The sequence below is a fragment of the Lissotriton helveticus genome, chromosome 7 (genome assembly GCF_964261635.1).
Source record: "Lissotriton helveticus chromosome 7, aLisHel1.1, whole genome shotgun sequence".
Classification (NCBI taxonomy): Eukaryota; Metazoa; Chordata; class Amphibia; order Caudata; family Salamandridae; genus Lissotriton; species Lissotriton helveticus.
In genome coordinates, this window is record NC_136068.1 from 207,405,098 (window position 1) to 207,419,314 (window position 14,217).

General features: G+C 40.4%; 1 protein-coding gene across 2 annotated transcripts in view; it reads left to right on the forward strand.

Moving 5' to 3' along the window:
• LOC144768360 (serine/threonine-protein phosphatase 4 regulatory subunit 1-like) overlaps positions 1-14,217 on the forward strand; it is a 393,513-nt gene that overhangs the window by 62,506 nt on the left and 316,790 nt on the right. Inside the window, exon 3 of one of the 2 annotated variants that reach the window (XM_078651957.1) lies at positions 642-1,018. The exons of the other annotated variant lie outside the window; for it this stretch is intronic. Within the exon in view, the coding sequence (XP_078508083.1) occupies positions 877-1,018 (142 nt within the window). The 5' untranslated portion in view covers positions 642-876. The remainder of the gene's footprint in view (positions 1-641; positions 1,019-14,217) is intronic. 2 annotated transcript variants of the gene reach the window in all.

A 14,217-nucleotide genomic window follows, 5' to 3' on the forward strand; every position in this document is an offset into this window, starting at 1 on the left:
GCAGTTTCTAACCCTTAATTGTGAGTGATTGGTACAATATCAACAGTTGGTTGTGCTTTCTGAATGCCTCCATCCATCTCTGTATTTAATAGAATTGTTCTAAGGAATGCTTCCTGTAATATGGCCTTAAATTGTTATGAAGTTTCTACTTTGCTTTTCTTAACATATTGTTCATTCAGTAGGTTTGATACAGTGAGGATCATGTTGCAAAGCGTTTCTTCTAAGAGTTAAAAAGAATAGGTACTAACTGAATATTAATATGCAGATAAGGCGAAATGAGATGTGGAGCCCACATCTTCACAGGGGTGTTTTGCCTTTATTTGCAGCCATGAGTGACTGGTTAGTGTTTTCCTAGTTTATTCCTATAAGTGTTATTTCATACATTGTGTAACCTAATTTGTATGTCAGTCATAGGTCTTGTTTTTACATTACATCCTCGCTTCATTTTGGGAAGTAAGGGGGAGTGAATGAAATAACTGCAGGCATCCATAATGGTGGCTGATCAAAACTGGTGTGCAGTTGCTCTGCTAAAAGGTACTTTAAAAATATATCTGTGTAGGGTCATCTGCATTTCTTTTGCCACGGTTTTGCTTTTTTGGCGAACTAAACACTATATTAGTGTTTTTCTTTTCTTTTTCTAGGTAGTTCCGCTGCTTTAAGAGAGGGGAGTTCTGATCGTGCAGAAGGTTTCCCATTGTGACACTTTTGCGACAGTTCATTCGTAATCTTTAGTGAATAGATTGCAGCAGGGGGTTCCCTCTACTCTTTCTAAATCACTGGATATATATTTTGATCTATACGCATTCACTTGCAACACCAGAATTACAACATGAAAGCTGGGCATCTTGCCCTGCGCTGGTCACCCTAATACCTTCAATGGCTTCAAAGGACTTGCCTACTTCAACTATATCCACTGCTGCCCTAATGACGTTCACAACTTTCTCAAGTACACCTGTCACCCTGGATATGATCTATACTAAAATTAACAAAATGGATGGGAGAATGTCTCGAATGGAAGGTAAGTTGGACAAACTAGGTTATCCAGAGTTCTGTTTCGACACGTACAACAAAGACCGCAAATATTGAGTATGAGATTAATTTAGTTATCCAAATAGCCAATTTGAACTGGAATAAACAACTTTAGTAATCTTTAGTATATTTCTGATAGACCATTGCTCCAGTTCGCAAAGTAACGTGCAGAGTCTGTACAAATAAAATTCTTAATTTCTTGTAATGGGGTATTCTATTTTCAGAAGACACTTCCTGAAATATCTACAAGGCAACACAAAATAAAGCAAATTGTTAAAAAGAGGTGCCATTTGCCCCACAGTTTGCTTCACAAGATGGTTTATTTGAGCACATATGTAGAACTAGGAGTGTAATTTCCTATTAATACTATGAGTATGAGGTACAGCATATGGGTTACATCACTGATAACATTAATTAAACCAGACCAAAGTCATCTAGTTGGTCTGTTGCTAGGTGGAAGGACATAGTTATTTTGAAAATGTGTTTTGTGGTGTTAATTAAATGAACTTGCAAATATTTGACGTTCGTCCTCAAAAGTTTCAAAGTCTGTAGTTATATTGATTTTTAGTGAAGAGCCGCAGCAAACGTAGAAATAGATATTCTTTAATGCCAAGTTAAGTGTTCCATTTTAAAAACCTTTGTAGTGGATAAAAAATGGCTTCCAGATTCCAACCAACCTATAAGCTAAGAGGCCTAATGGCCTAGCATTAAGTTGCATGATGCATGCATGATGAAAAAAATGTTGTGCAGTGTTTACCGAATTATATTTTGTGAACTGGGTCTGAAGAAGAGAAATAGATTTGAAGGTAAAAACACTCATGTTGGGGGTATTAACAGCATGGATTATTGATGAGACAACCGACAGTTTATGTGAGATACTTGACTCTCAAAATGTTTCATCTAATACAGAAATGAATACTTGTATGATATGTAATATTTGCTGTTTTTACATTTGTAAAAGATATTTCCGTCACCTAGTGCACTTGATCAAAATACGTTTTGCCACTCATTTACTGCCATTTCAGTCAAGGCCATTTGAGAAACTTTTGCAGCTGCTGGATTTCCATACATTGCTCTTCAACAGATAGGAAAACCTCTAATGATTTTTTGGGATGTTCATAGATCAGGAACCCTGTAATTGTCTCGCCTCGAAAACTCTGTTTTGCAAAGACCACAAATTGCTTTTTAGTCACTGTATTTAAAAGAGCCTTGTTAAAATAGCTCTAGTTCATAACCTTGTTCATAACCGGAATCATAAATGAACATGTTTTGTCTGACCAAGACACCCTATAAATTGTGAAACTAGTTTGTTTCTTAACATCTTGAAACTGAGGATTGGGAAATGTATAAGTTAAAATATTGTGTATATAGTTAAAAGTAGTTCAAAATGTGTTTGTTCTCTTACTGCGCCCAAGAGGAACCAGAATAAAGTTTTATGTTGTGCTTTGAAGTTTCTCCAGCTGTCCAGATGAATGAGGATTTGAGCTAAGTTTATGATTAATGCAGGAAAGCCCTTAACTTGTATGCATACAAATGATATATCAGCTGTAATGAGTGGAGCTGGATATGAGCGATCTGGGATAAATAGTTTATCCATAGACCGTAAAGACAAGGCAACAAAGCTAGTATAGATAAAAAAATCTAATTGAATAATAGAGATGTTTACAGAGTATATAAAAGATACACACAGGCTTTAATTTAACACTCATGCCAGATCCCACATTTGACTGCAAGTCTTAGGATCTTGTCAAGGTACTAATCATGCAGCATAGTGAAATCTGCCTATTAAAGAAGTCCACTAGTGCAATATTGCAACCAGATCGCCAATGGAAAGGAAACCTGATAGGAAGAGCTGAAATAGATGACCGAGAAGCAGAAGTGATCTTGAGCTAAAGATCATGAACAAAAGTAGAGAACTAGAACTGGCAAATACAAGAATACGCTTTGTATTGTGTGTTAACCCTAGGTAAGGCAAGGGGAAAGCCATCCCAGGTTAAGAATAGCTGGATATGCTGCCAGCACTGCATAGGCATTATAGAGGACTGACTGTCACTAGAGCATAAACAATGTCTTGTAGTTGAGATTTGTGACAGGGAAAAGGATGCAAACAAGGAGCTTGAGATTAGAATACCTGCAAGTAGTACAGACCGTATCAGAGACATACAGGTTTCAGGAACCAGGTGAAAGCTGGAAACTGGATTTGGGAAGCAGCCTGGCAAGGAGGAGTTGCAGAGAAAGATGGCTGGCTGAGGAATGCTGTTAATGGGAAGCATGTTATATCCACTTTTATTATCAAGTTCAAACATACAAAAAAAGATCTAGACTATATACTGTATGAGTTCATGCTGAGAACAGGAAAAAAGACAACATTTCTCTAAACAGACTTACGGATGCAAATATGACACCTGTCATAAAATTAAGCATATTAAGGGTATGCCACCACCCCTCCAGCGACACAGTCCGACAGCTTAGAAGTGCCACTATACACCTTGGACAGAAGAAATCATATATGGATGATGCAACGCCTCACCCACTGCGAATGTTCCACCCATTATTAACAGACAATTTCCAGATAGAACCCAACAATTAACATACGACTTCACATACCCATCTCCTGATGTAACAGATAACAATGTGGCCAGGCCCAAAAGTATTTTGGTCTATTTGTATCCGGAATTGTAGCACAGTAGATCTCTAATTGTTCATTACAATAGACCAGGTACGATAATCTTTTTTTGAGAGAGGGCTAACTCTTCCTTCACACATATGCCACTATTTTTGTTGCCAGTAAGCAGGGCTGTTGAGACCAAGCGTTGAACGTGCCGCTACATGTTAATTGTGCTAGAACAGGTAATGGCGCCAAAACCATATCAGCCATGGCAGAGATGCTCAGACATTTTGCTCCAGAATATATTAACTAACGGACAACTCCATGCCAGGTGGACAAAGTCGGGTGCATTTCATCTTTTACAACAAGGGTCGGGCGTTAATATATATTTAAACGACTTAGGGTGGTCTTTAGTGAACTTGGTGTCTGAAATTGAAAAGTACGAGGAGCAGTCTGCCATTCGTCTGTAAGGACCTGATTTGGTTTGAGCAATATATCCACTCCTTGTCTGAGATGGAACATCCCAGATCTATCCCCATTGTGATTTAGCACTGGACCCGGTGACAGGAGCTTCTGATTGGATAGTGGTATACAGCTCAGGGACCAGGCATTTATTTGATGAGCAGGAAATAAGCAGTGGCAATGCCTTCCTGGGAAGAGGTTACTGAAGGAAGGAAGGAAGGATGGATAGTATGTTAAACATATTGTGTATAGTTGGTAATAATAGAATGTGAAATAAAATCTGTGTGTTAGGTAACATGTGAATATAGTAGGACTTGGCCCCCAGGAAAGACATCACCGGTTGTGTTTTGTCCCCATTTCGGCAGCCTCTAGTGGGAAACATTTAAAGCAAATTACTTAACAGAAATAGCGAATACCTAATGATTAGCTTAGCTGCTGAGATCAGCTCGAATATACGGATTTCAATGAGTAGTCAATAGGTAATGAAGTCTCATTGACTACTCTTAGAGTAGGTTTTTTGTTGGTGTGCATATCAGTTGTAGTCAAAGATGCTCTGTCCTCCAACAGCCAAAAGTAGAAGGCACAAGGTCAAGTCAAGTCAAAATGTTAAGTTTATTTAGATCATTGATCTCTAAACCACAAGGAATACACATTTATTTTAAAATTCTTAAAATAATTACTAAAACCACATATTGTTTCCATATGTACTTATGATGTTCCAAGGTGCATGGTCACACTGGCTTGCAGCGGAATTTGAAACCACATTACCTTGGCTGGCAGTAATAATTTAGCAATGGGAGCATGGAATGGAGCCACTCGTGGAGCATGAAGGAGAGAATGCAGTGCAATTCTTGAAGTATTATGATCCAAAATAGTGTATGCAAAGGATTTTTGTAATCACAGAAGTTACCTAGGCAATGCAAGCTAGTGGTGGAATGATAGACTCCAACAGTGGCCTTCTCTAGATTAAAATGGCATGTAACTGCATTCAGTTACAATTGCTAGTATGTCCTAATCGCTAAAATCTGTGTAATTATTTAAGTCCGTTTATCAGGATCTAAACTCACTAGAGTTTAAATAAGCTACACTCTGTTTAAAACAGAAGGCAAAATAATAAGTTAAAGAACTGATTATGTGTTATTGAAGAGCTTTTTGGCCTTGTTCTTAATGTTCAGCGAAAGTACAGAGTGTCTGTGATCCAATCTGAAAAGACAGAAAAAAATATCCAGCTGGACCACTTGCCAAGCCTGCAGGTAGCATCAGCAGTTATCAAACATTTGGCTTCTTTAACACTATTAAACTTAAATTCATCACACACACAAAGCAAATGCCAAAAAAAGTGAAAATATTCCTCCTGAGGCCATCAGTGACTGACTGCCAGCAAAGAAAGTCTCAACACACGAATCCTCGATTCAGAATTTTGTGCTCTAGGAAAGCAGTAAGCAACTTCAGCTGCCAACCAAGGACACTTTTCTCTACCACATAATACTTCCCAAATCATCTTAGGATAATTTCAGTCCCACATTTGAATTTAAAAAAGAATACCTATTTATTTGTTCAATAATACCTTCCCAATTTATCTTGCTGTCAATTTTCCTAGAGACTTTGATTCAAATGCTCACTGTTACTAAATAAATCTCTTTACGTTTATAACAAACATTGAGACAGACCTCTAAAATGCTAGTACATTTCAGTTGAAATGCCTGCTTACTCAAATTAAATCAAATCCTGTTTCTTTTGGGAAAAGGAAGCCTTGAATCTTTCGACTGCTATAATTTGAGGCACGTATCCTAACACTTTTATGAGCAAATTGTTGAAAAGGGAGTCACTACCCAAATGACAACTGATGTTTCAAAGGGCAGATTCAAAGGAGCGGATCACTCATGCTTCTGATCTTAATTTATCACATTTAGGGCAAATCTGTATGTACCTGATGTACCCTCCATGGTATGGACAATGCATTCCTTGCTGGACCATTGAGCACTGTTTATGGTACCTTTAGTACCTGGAACTATGATCCACACAGTCCACCAAGATGGCTTGTAGCTTTTGGGTCTGGAAGGGTGCTTTTCCACTATGGATATTAGATCACAATCTTTGAATAGTGAACCCTCCAGATTGCCTGCTCTCCTCTAATGTTAAAAACCCCAGGTCTCTATGCTGTTTTCCAGACCATTATACCTCAGATGGAACCTCTGAGATCATTGCTTACCAGACTTATTAGTGTACATTGCTAGGCAGATGGCACCTGGCTGTATATGAAGGTTTGATTTCTGTAAACAAAATCACTAGTAGACCCTGTTGAAGTCAACTTGTCTTACATCTAGTTTAAAATATACCTGCTCAAAACAAAAATCTGAGACTCTCAGCATTGGTTTTAGATGGCTACAGAGTTAGGGCTGCTGTGAGAGGCAGTTTCCTCTGTTTTCCATGGTTATAAAAAGGTGGTAAATGGATGTCTCCTATATCCCATTTCCTTGTGTCTAATTTTAGTGATGAGATCTGGCGCAATATGTGCCATGGTGCTCCTGCAACTCTGCTGACTGGCTGAAGGGTTGAAAGCTGTAGCTGGAGAATTTATATGTCCGTGGTGGCTGTACTACAAGCACCCGACAGCACACACGTCAGCTGGCTCCAGGCTTAGATGATTGCTGAAAAAGGAAAGAATGAAACAAATCAGGTGAAAGCGGAGGCATAACTGGGGCCATCAGTGAGCCCCTTTTGCATTTTGGGTTGGTGGCGGAGCAATGACGTTCAGGAGGTCTTTATATGTGGTTGGGCATGAGTTGCTGGTGCTATGACCTGAACAAGACTTCACAGTTGGTGTGCAAATGGCTAAAAGGCACTTGACTGAGATATCAGTAAAATATTCACCCTCAAGTATGTGGCTTCTAACTAGTCTGGGCTTGAGAAAGCATATAGAAACCACCTGAAATGCCGTGGAGATCAGTGCTGTACGAGACGGATTAGCCTCTGAAACTGCTTGATATTCCAGATGGACCAAACATTGGTGAAGTATGGGATGGATGTACGTCTAAACATTGTCTTGATGAGATGTGGCCTCTGTGTAAGAGTTCCCCAATCCTGCCCCTCACTACTACTTCCCCTGCCCCACATTTGTGGAAGCAGCTAGTGTTGGACAATTAGTTAATTTTAAAGGGAAAGTAAAAAGATTTCAAAAACAAAACCAGGTTATGTTAAAATAACAAGGATACAAACACATCGTTTGCCTTTGATGAATAAATAAGTTGGGTGTTTGAGAACATCTGTATACATTTAAGTTTTTTCGTTTCCAAAAATATTTGAAATTGACCAAAATATCTTTAACTTGAATCAACAACTTCCCAAGTGCAAAACTGTCATGAGTATACATTAAACTATTGTAAGTTTTCCTCTTACAGTTGAATTCTGTGCAAAGTATTGGTATTAATCAGGGATTCAGATCTGTTCTTGTAGTACTAGTTGCCCAAATCGTTTAAAATGCTATTTGCCAAATACACTTCGATATAGGGTTAATCTGTTTATCCCTGACAAAAGCTTAAAACTGTAATCTTATTTCTCATTCTAACTCAATATATGTAGATTACGTAGTAAGAGCTGGCCTTGCAAAGTCCTTTCTGGTTCCACACAGTTAGTTTGTTTGTGCATGCTGCAGCCTGTGCTCTCTGGAGCTGGGCCACCAGGTGAGCCTCGGATAAGCCTCTACTTTGTCTAAATCACTACAGCTTGGTCAACTCTGGTATCTCAACTACAAACATTGCTGTGGGATCCCTTTCTTAACATCTGACAACAGAATGGACCATAGCATCTTGTTAACCAAAGGGAAAGCTCATTTAAACCAACATTCTATTGTCTCTCCTTCCCTGAAAAGATCTTTCGATAACCATTAGCTAACTTTCCCTTAAAGCATTCAAGACACATCTCTTCATTACCTACCTACTGAACTAGGCATGTTCTGTTCACTATCATATGTCCACCAGCTTTTGTCTGTTGACTGGTAGCTCTCTCCCTACCGTTAATTGTTATGCTTCTCTCCTTGTTTAGTGTGAAGCGATCCATTGACCCTTCCATGTGCGTCCTGAGCCATTTGCAATATAAATGCAATTACAATTTGACGTTTCATATTGACTTAATTATTGATGAATAATTCTGTTCCTTTCCAACACCCAGGCAACTGTAACCCCTTAAAGTTGTATTTTCATGAATAATTCTTCATATTGCACTTGATGTCACAGTTTTTGCCATACCCAAGTGCTGGATGTAACAGAGGTTACTATTTCTAAGTTTAATGGTTCTCAGTTTATTAACTTGCAAAAAAAGAAAAGTTATCCTTGATTAGCTTAAAACTTATGGGTCACACCAGATGTTGGGACTGGAGGCATTTGAACTTTGCCTTTGAAACTGAGTGTCCACCATTTTCACAATACGCTCTGTTCTGTTTTATATATCTGTTTCTGTAAACACAATGAGAGTAGTGGTTGAGGTTTTCGTGATCACTAAGTGGTGGTTGGGTGGAATATAGCAAGTTTGTATTAAATTGATTTGTACACAGCATCCTCCCAAATCCAGACGTGACCAACATTGTGATGGGAAGACAGGATCTTTTGCCATTTTGACTGGAAGACCTGACCTTTTGCCACTTTAAATAACTGTACATGTAATTAAACCAAATGGGAATCTCTTAAACACTCTGTCGTTCCCCTGGAAATTCAGCATCTCCGGTCCTAGTGAACTATTATCTTTGGTCACCTAGTTCTAAGTGCAGGTGTTGAATTGCCTCATTATTGCTCTTGAGAAATGTGAGTTGTCTCTTACTAGCTATAATTGCATTTTATTGTTTCTTCTGATATCATAGTTAGAGGTGCATGCTGAGCTTACTTCACATTACCTAGTTGTTTACAAGTTATCCATGAGGCTGTGTGAAAGAAACCCTTCTTGTCTTATTTTAGTGATTTTATAATGAAATGAAGCCCTTTTCTCCCGAACTAAGATCTGATGTTTGAAAAAGGGATTTAACCATTCTGTGCCTATAGTAAATGTGTTAGTTCACGTGAGCCTGCGTTTTCTAAATCCCTTTGAGAGAACTCTCAATAAATGGAGTGACACTAGTAATGCAGATGTTAACCACTGTGGCCTATAAAGCTGTGGAAAATGTTAGCATTTGAGTTTGGCATTTCGATGGGTAACTGTTTTGTTATTTCCTAACCACCCTTTTCCAAATGTAAATGTCCTTGTAGTTTAAAAGTACCAAGTTACAATGAGCGTTTCAGTACGCATTTCAATGTTTCATTTGGCTCTGCGTGGTTTTATTGCCTATTATATTTTTGCACATTGCGGTTGCTCGATCCAACATGAACACTTGTCTTGCGCATCGACAACATGTCTTAGTGCCATTGATTTTTGACTTGTCTTGGACCAACCATGTCTATTCTTTTATAATTTAATTTTGGGTGCTATAATATTTTATATTTCTGCTTCATTAGACGCTAGATGCAGCATCTTGCTCATGTTACTGTGTGTGGCCTTTTTTATTTTGTTATGGTAAAGCCTACTGTTGTGATAAGTATGGGGTCCTAGACTCTAACCGAGGGTTAAGGCTCTGTTTTTTTAGTGTCCAGTTTAGTTTCTATTCCATTTACCAACTAATAGTAAACTTGGGCTAGTCTGCAGCTGCATGCACCTTCAAGACCCAAAATAAACCTTGGATAGCCAAATAGCCTGCACATTTAGCCACATGTTGCTGCAACGCCAACACTGATCAATGGCTGGGATCCAGGAGAAGCGGTAGCTTCCCTTCTCATCCTCTTTTTCTACACATGTCCCCCATGTCCTCCTGAGCCTAGCAGCACTGGTTGGTAATCTTAGCATATCGAATTAAATGCGCAGGGTCACAGGTATGGCCCTTTAAGTTCCTTTCTGTATTTATTTCTTTACTTTTCCACATAAATAGAGAATTGTGCCCCGCGTTATATTGGAAGTTAAAGAATTGAATAGAAAAACAGGACCACATACAGGGTGCCAACTTGTCTGCCCCCTCATAACACTACAGACCTTAGGCCCCCATCTTGCCTTTGTTCTCATATTGCTATCGGTCGTTTGGCCAAGGTCAACTTGAATTCATTTACTGAATTTCTGGGACATTTTTTCATTTATTGAACTGCTCTTCCCACTGAAACATGCGTCCCTTTCTAATGTACCACTAAAAGTAACAGTGTCTAATTCCCATGTTCTCCTTTCATTCAGAAAATGGGATTTATTCATCTCTCTCTGCTCCTCGCGTGGGTGAATTTGGTAGCCAATATTTGGACTGTTTTGCCGGCTTAAACAGATATGGAATATAGAACCAAGCTGAATACTCTGGATGAAGCTTCTCAAGTCATGTGTTGTCTGTAACCTATCTTCCATTTTCATTCCTAAAACCTCCCTTATTCCAAGAAAAGTATTGTCTACAACTCCGCCATGCATTGTCACTACTAAGCAGTGGGATGGGGAGCACATTGATGGCCTGCTGGCACTTGTCTTCCCTGTGCACTATGGTCTCTACTGTTCTCAATGGTGTGTTTACTCAATGTCATTTGAGTGTTTGCCACCAAATGTTAGAGCGGCAAGTACTGGACATGCATTGCATGCTTATTGGCATTCTTAAGCAGAGAGCAGTCCTTTAGTTTGGGATGCTTGGGAGGCATCTTTTAGTTTCTTAGGTTCATTACCACACTGCATGTGCATCCCCAGCTTCCTCTCGGGTACTTAAACAGTGAGCGTGTGAACCACCGTTTAGCCTTTTAATTCTCTATTATCTCATAGATCTCTCAGCTGTTTATTTGTATAGTTACCTAATATTAGCCTACTACTTTGCTTCTACTTTCTGATGCTAGTGCCCCATACAATTGTAACTTGGTATAAAACAATGCTACGGATGGTTTAGCTGTCAACATTGCGAGTGTAGTCTATTTTGCGCTGCTTCATACTCCGAGTTACCACAGGAATCCAAGTCCATTGACTTGGTGTTGTGGAAATTCAGTTACATGGGCTGATTGAAAACACTATTCTAACTTCAGAATGGTGATAAATAGTATGCCAGTAGCTTAGCTTAGTTACAGAAATGAATTGAGTTGGAAAACGCATTAAAACTTACGTTGTAATAAAAAGTAAACATGCTGTCATCTGTACGTAGTGTGCATATGTTTGCAAAGAAAAGTAAGAAAAAAAAACATCAATTGAAAGCAGAGATTGGCCCACAAGTCTGGGCTCTGAAGTGAACTACTTTCTAAAAGGATGTGTGTAACCAAAATGCTTTTTCTCATTGTGAAGAGAACCCAAAGGCAGTAGACCGCTGACCCCTTTGCCCCGTGCTGTCTGCTGTGGTGGGTGGATGAGAAATGTGAATGACCAGTGGATTAAGAAAGATGGCTGACTTGAAGCCCCTGCATGTACATACATATATTTATTTTTATACATGAGGCTGGCGAGATAGATAAAGCTCTAGCCAGACCTAAAAATAAAATACAAATTCAGCACAGTGATATTTGTTGGGTGTGTGTATCCCTATAAAGGGGTAGCAGCTCATGAAGGGAAAGGGCCAATTCGGGCACTTTGGAGTCCAAATGCTTATCTGATGGGAGCTGTGTTATCTTTTTGTAACAAGCATTGGCAAAGCCTGTAGGTATCGCCTATGTAGGAGCTATTGGCTTTCCCAATATGTTATAGCCATGTTTTACACCAGCGTGGCTGCTGTTCAGCATGGCTAAAAGTTAGTGGTGTGAAAGAGAGAGGAGTGTTGTAAATTGGAGTAAAGAGGAGTATTCCATAGTGATGTAGAGTCGAGTGAAGTGGAGATCATGGAGTGGCGTTGAGTGGAGAGGTGTGGAGTCTTGTTGAAGAAGTAGAGTGCTGTAGAGTGCCATAGAGTGGAAGGGCATAGGGTAGAGAGTTGTGGAGTGGCATGGTGTCATGGAGTGGTGTAGAGCAGAGTGGAGTGGCGTTGATGGTGTTGTCTAGAGCAAAGTAGAGATTGGTGTGGAGTGGCATAGAGTGGAGTGGCGTAAATGGAATGGCATAGAGTGTAGTGGTGCAGTGGAGTAGTGTGTCGTAGAATACAGTGGATGATAGTGACATGAAGTTACGTAGAGGGAGTTGCGTAGAGCATCAGATTGGGGTTGTAGAGTCGCATAGAGTGAAGAAGAGTTTAATGGTGTAGAGCATCAGAGTGCAGTATTGTAAAGTGAACTATAGTGAAGTGGCGTAAAGTACAGTGGTGCAGAGTAGATTGGCATAGAGTGAATTGGCTTTGAGTAAAGTGGTGGTGAGTCGGTTGGCTTAGAGTGCAGTGGCGTAGAGCAGATTATTTCAGAGTAGAGTGAAGTGGCATAGGGTGGAGTTATGCAGTGTAGACTGCAGTGGTGTAGAGTAAACTGGCACAGAGTAGAGTGGTGTAAAATTCAGTGGCATGGACTGTAGTGGGCAATGGTGCAGAATAGATTAGAGTGGCGTTGAGTGGAGTGATGCAGAGTAGAGTGGCATAGAGTGTAGTGGCATAACGTGCAGTAGAGGGCTTAAAGTAGACTGCAACGGCATGGAGTGCAGTGGAGTGGTGGCATAGAGTAAAGTGGCATTTTCAGTGACGTAGAATATAGTGGCGTTTTCAGTGGCATAGAGTACAGTGGTGTACAGTATAGTGGCGTACAGTGGTGTAGTGTGGCATAGAGTACATTTTCGTTGAGTTCAGTGGCATATAGTGGTGTAGAGTCGAGTGGCGTAGAGTGCAGTAACATATAGTAGAGTGGGGTAAAATGCACTGGCATAGAATAGAGTGGTGTAGAGTGGGGTAAAGTACACTGTCATAGAATAGAGTGGGGTAAAATGAAGTGCAGAATAGAGTGGTGTAGAGTAGAGCGAGGTAGAGTGAAGTGGCATAGTCTGCAGTTTCATACAGTGCAGTAGTGCACAGTGTCGTAGAGTGCAATGGTGTAGAGTGCAGTGGTGTATAGCGGTGCAGAGTAAAGTGGTGTGGAGTGCAGTGGTGCAGAGTAGATTGGCATAGAGAAATGGCATAGAGTTGGTTTTATTTAAAGTGGTGTAGAGTGCATTGGCGTAGAGTAATGTGGCATAGAGTGCAGTGGGGTGGAATGACGCAGGGTAGATAGTAGTGGAGTGGTGTAGAGTGGAATGGCGCACTGTGTAATAGAGTGGCATAGAGTAGATTGTTGTAGAGCATCGTAAAGTGCATTGACGTAGAGTCGACTGGCATAGAGTGCAGTGGTGCATGGGAGAGTGCACTTGTATAGAGTAGAGTGGTGCAGAGTAGAATATAGAAGGGTAGAGTGAAGTGGCATAGAGTGCAGTAAGGACACTGTACTCTATGCCACTTCACTCAAGGGAGTGAGTGGCGCACAGTAGATTAGAGTGGCGTAGAGTGTAGTAAAGTATAGTGCATTGGAATAGAGTGCAGTAGAGTGGCGTAGAGTGGCGTACAGTTCAGTGGCAGTGAGTGCAGTGTTGCAGTATGGTGTCCTAGAGTACAGTGGTATAGAGTGTTGCAGGGTAAAGTGGCATAAAGTGCAGTTGTGCAGAGAAGATTGCAGTAGACTGCAGTGGTGTAGAGAATTAGTGTTGAGTAAATTGGTGTAGAGTGCATTGGCGTAGAGTCAACGTGATAGAGTTGAGTGGAAGAGTGCAGTGGCATAGAGGAGTGGCACAGAGTGGCTTAGAGTCAATTGTTTCAGAGTAGAGTGAAGTGGCATACAGTAGAGTGTCGTAGAGTGCATTGGTTTACAGTAAAGTGGGGCAAAGTACAGTGGTGCATGGGAGAGTGCACTGGCAGAGAAGAGTGGTGCACAGTAGAGGCGTGAAGTGGCACAGAGTGCAGTGGCGCACAGTAGCTTAATGTGCCGTAGTGTGGATTGGCGTAGAGTGTAGTGGTGTGGAGTATGGTGGCAGAGTGCAGTAGAGTGGCATTGAGTGGTGCAGTGTAAAGTGGAGTGGAGGCGAGTAAAGTAACGTAGAATGCAATGGTGTAGTGTGCAGTGGCATACTGTTGCAAAGTAGAGTATAATGACGTGCAGTGGTACATAGTAAACTGGCATAGAGTGTATTGGTTTTGAGTGCAGCAGCATAGAATG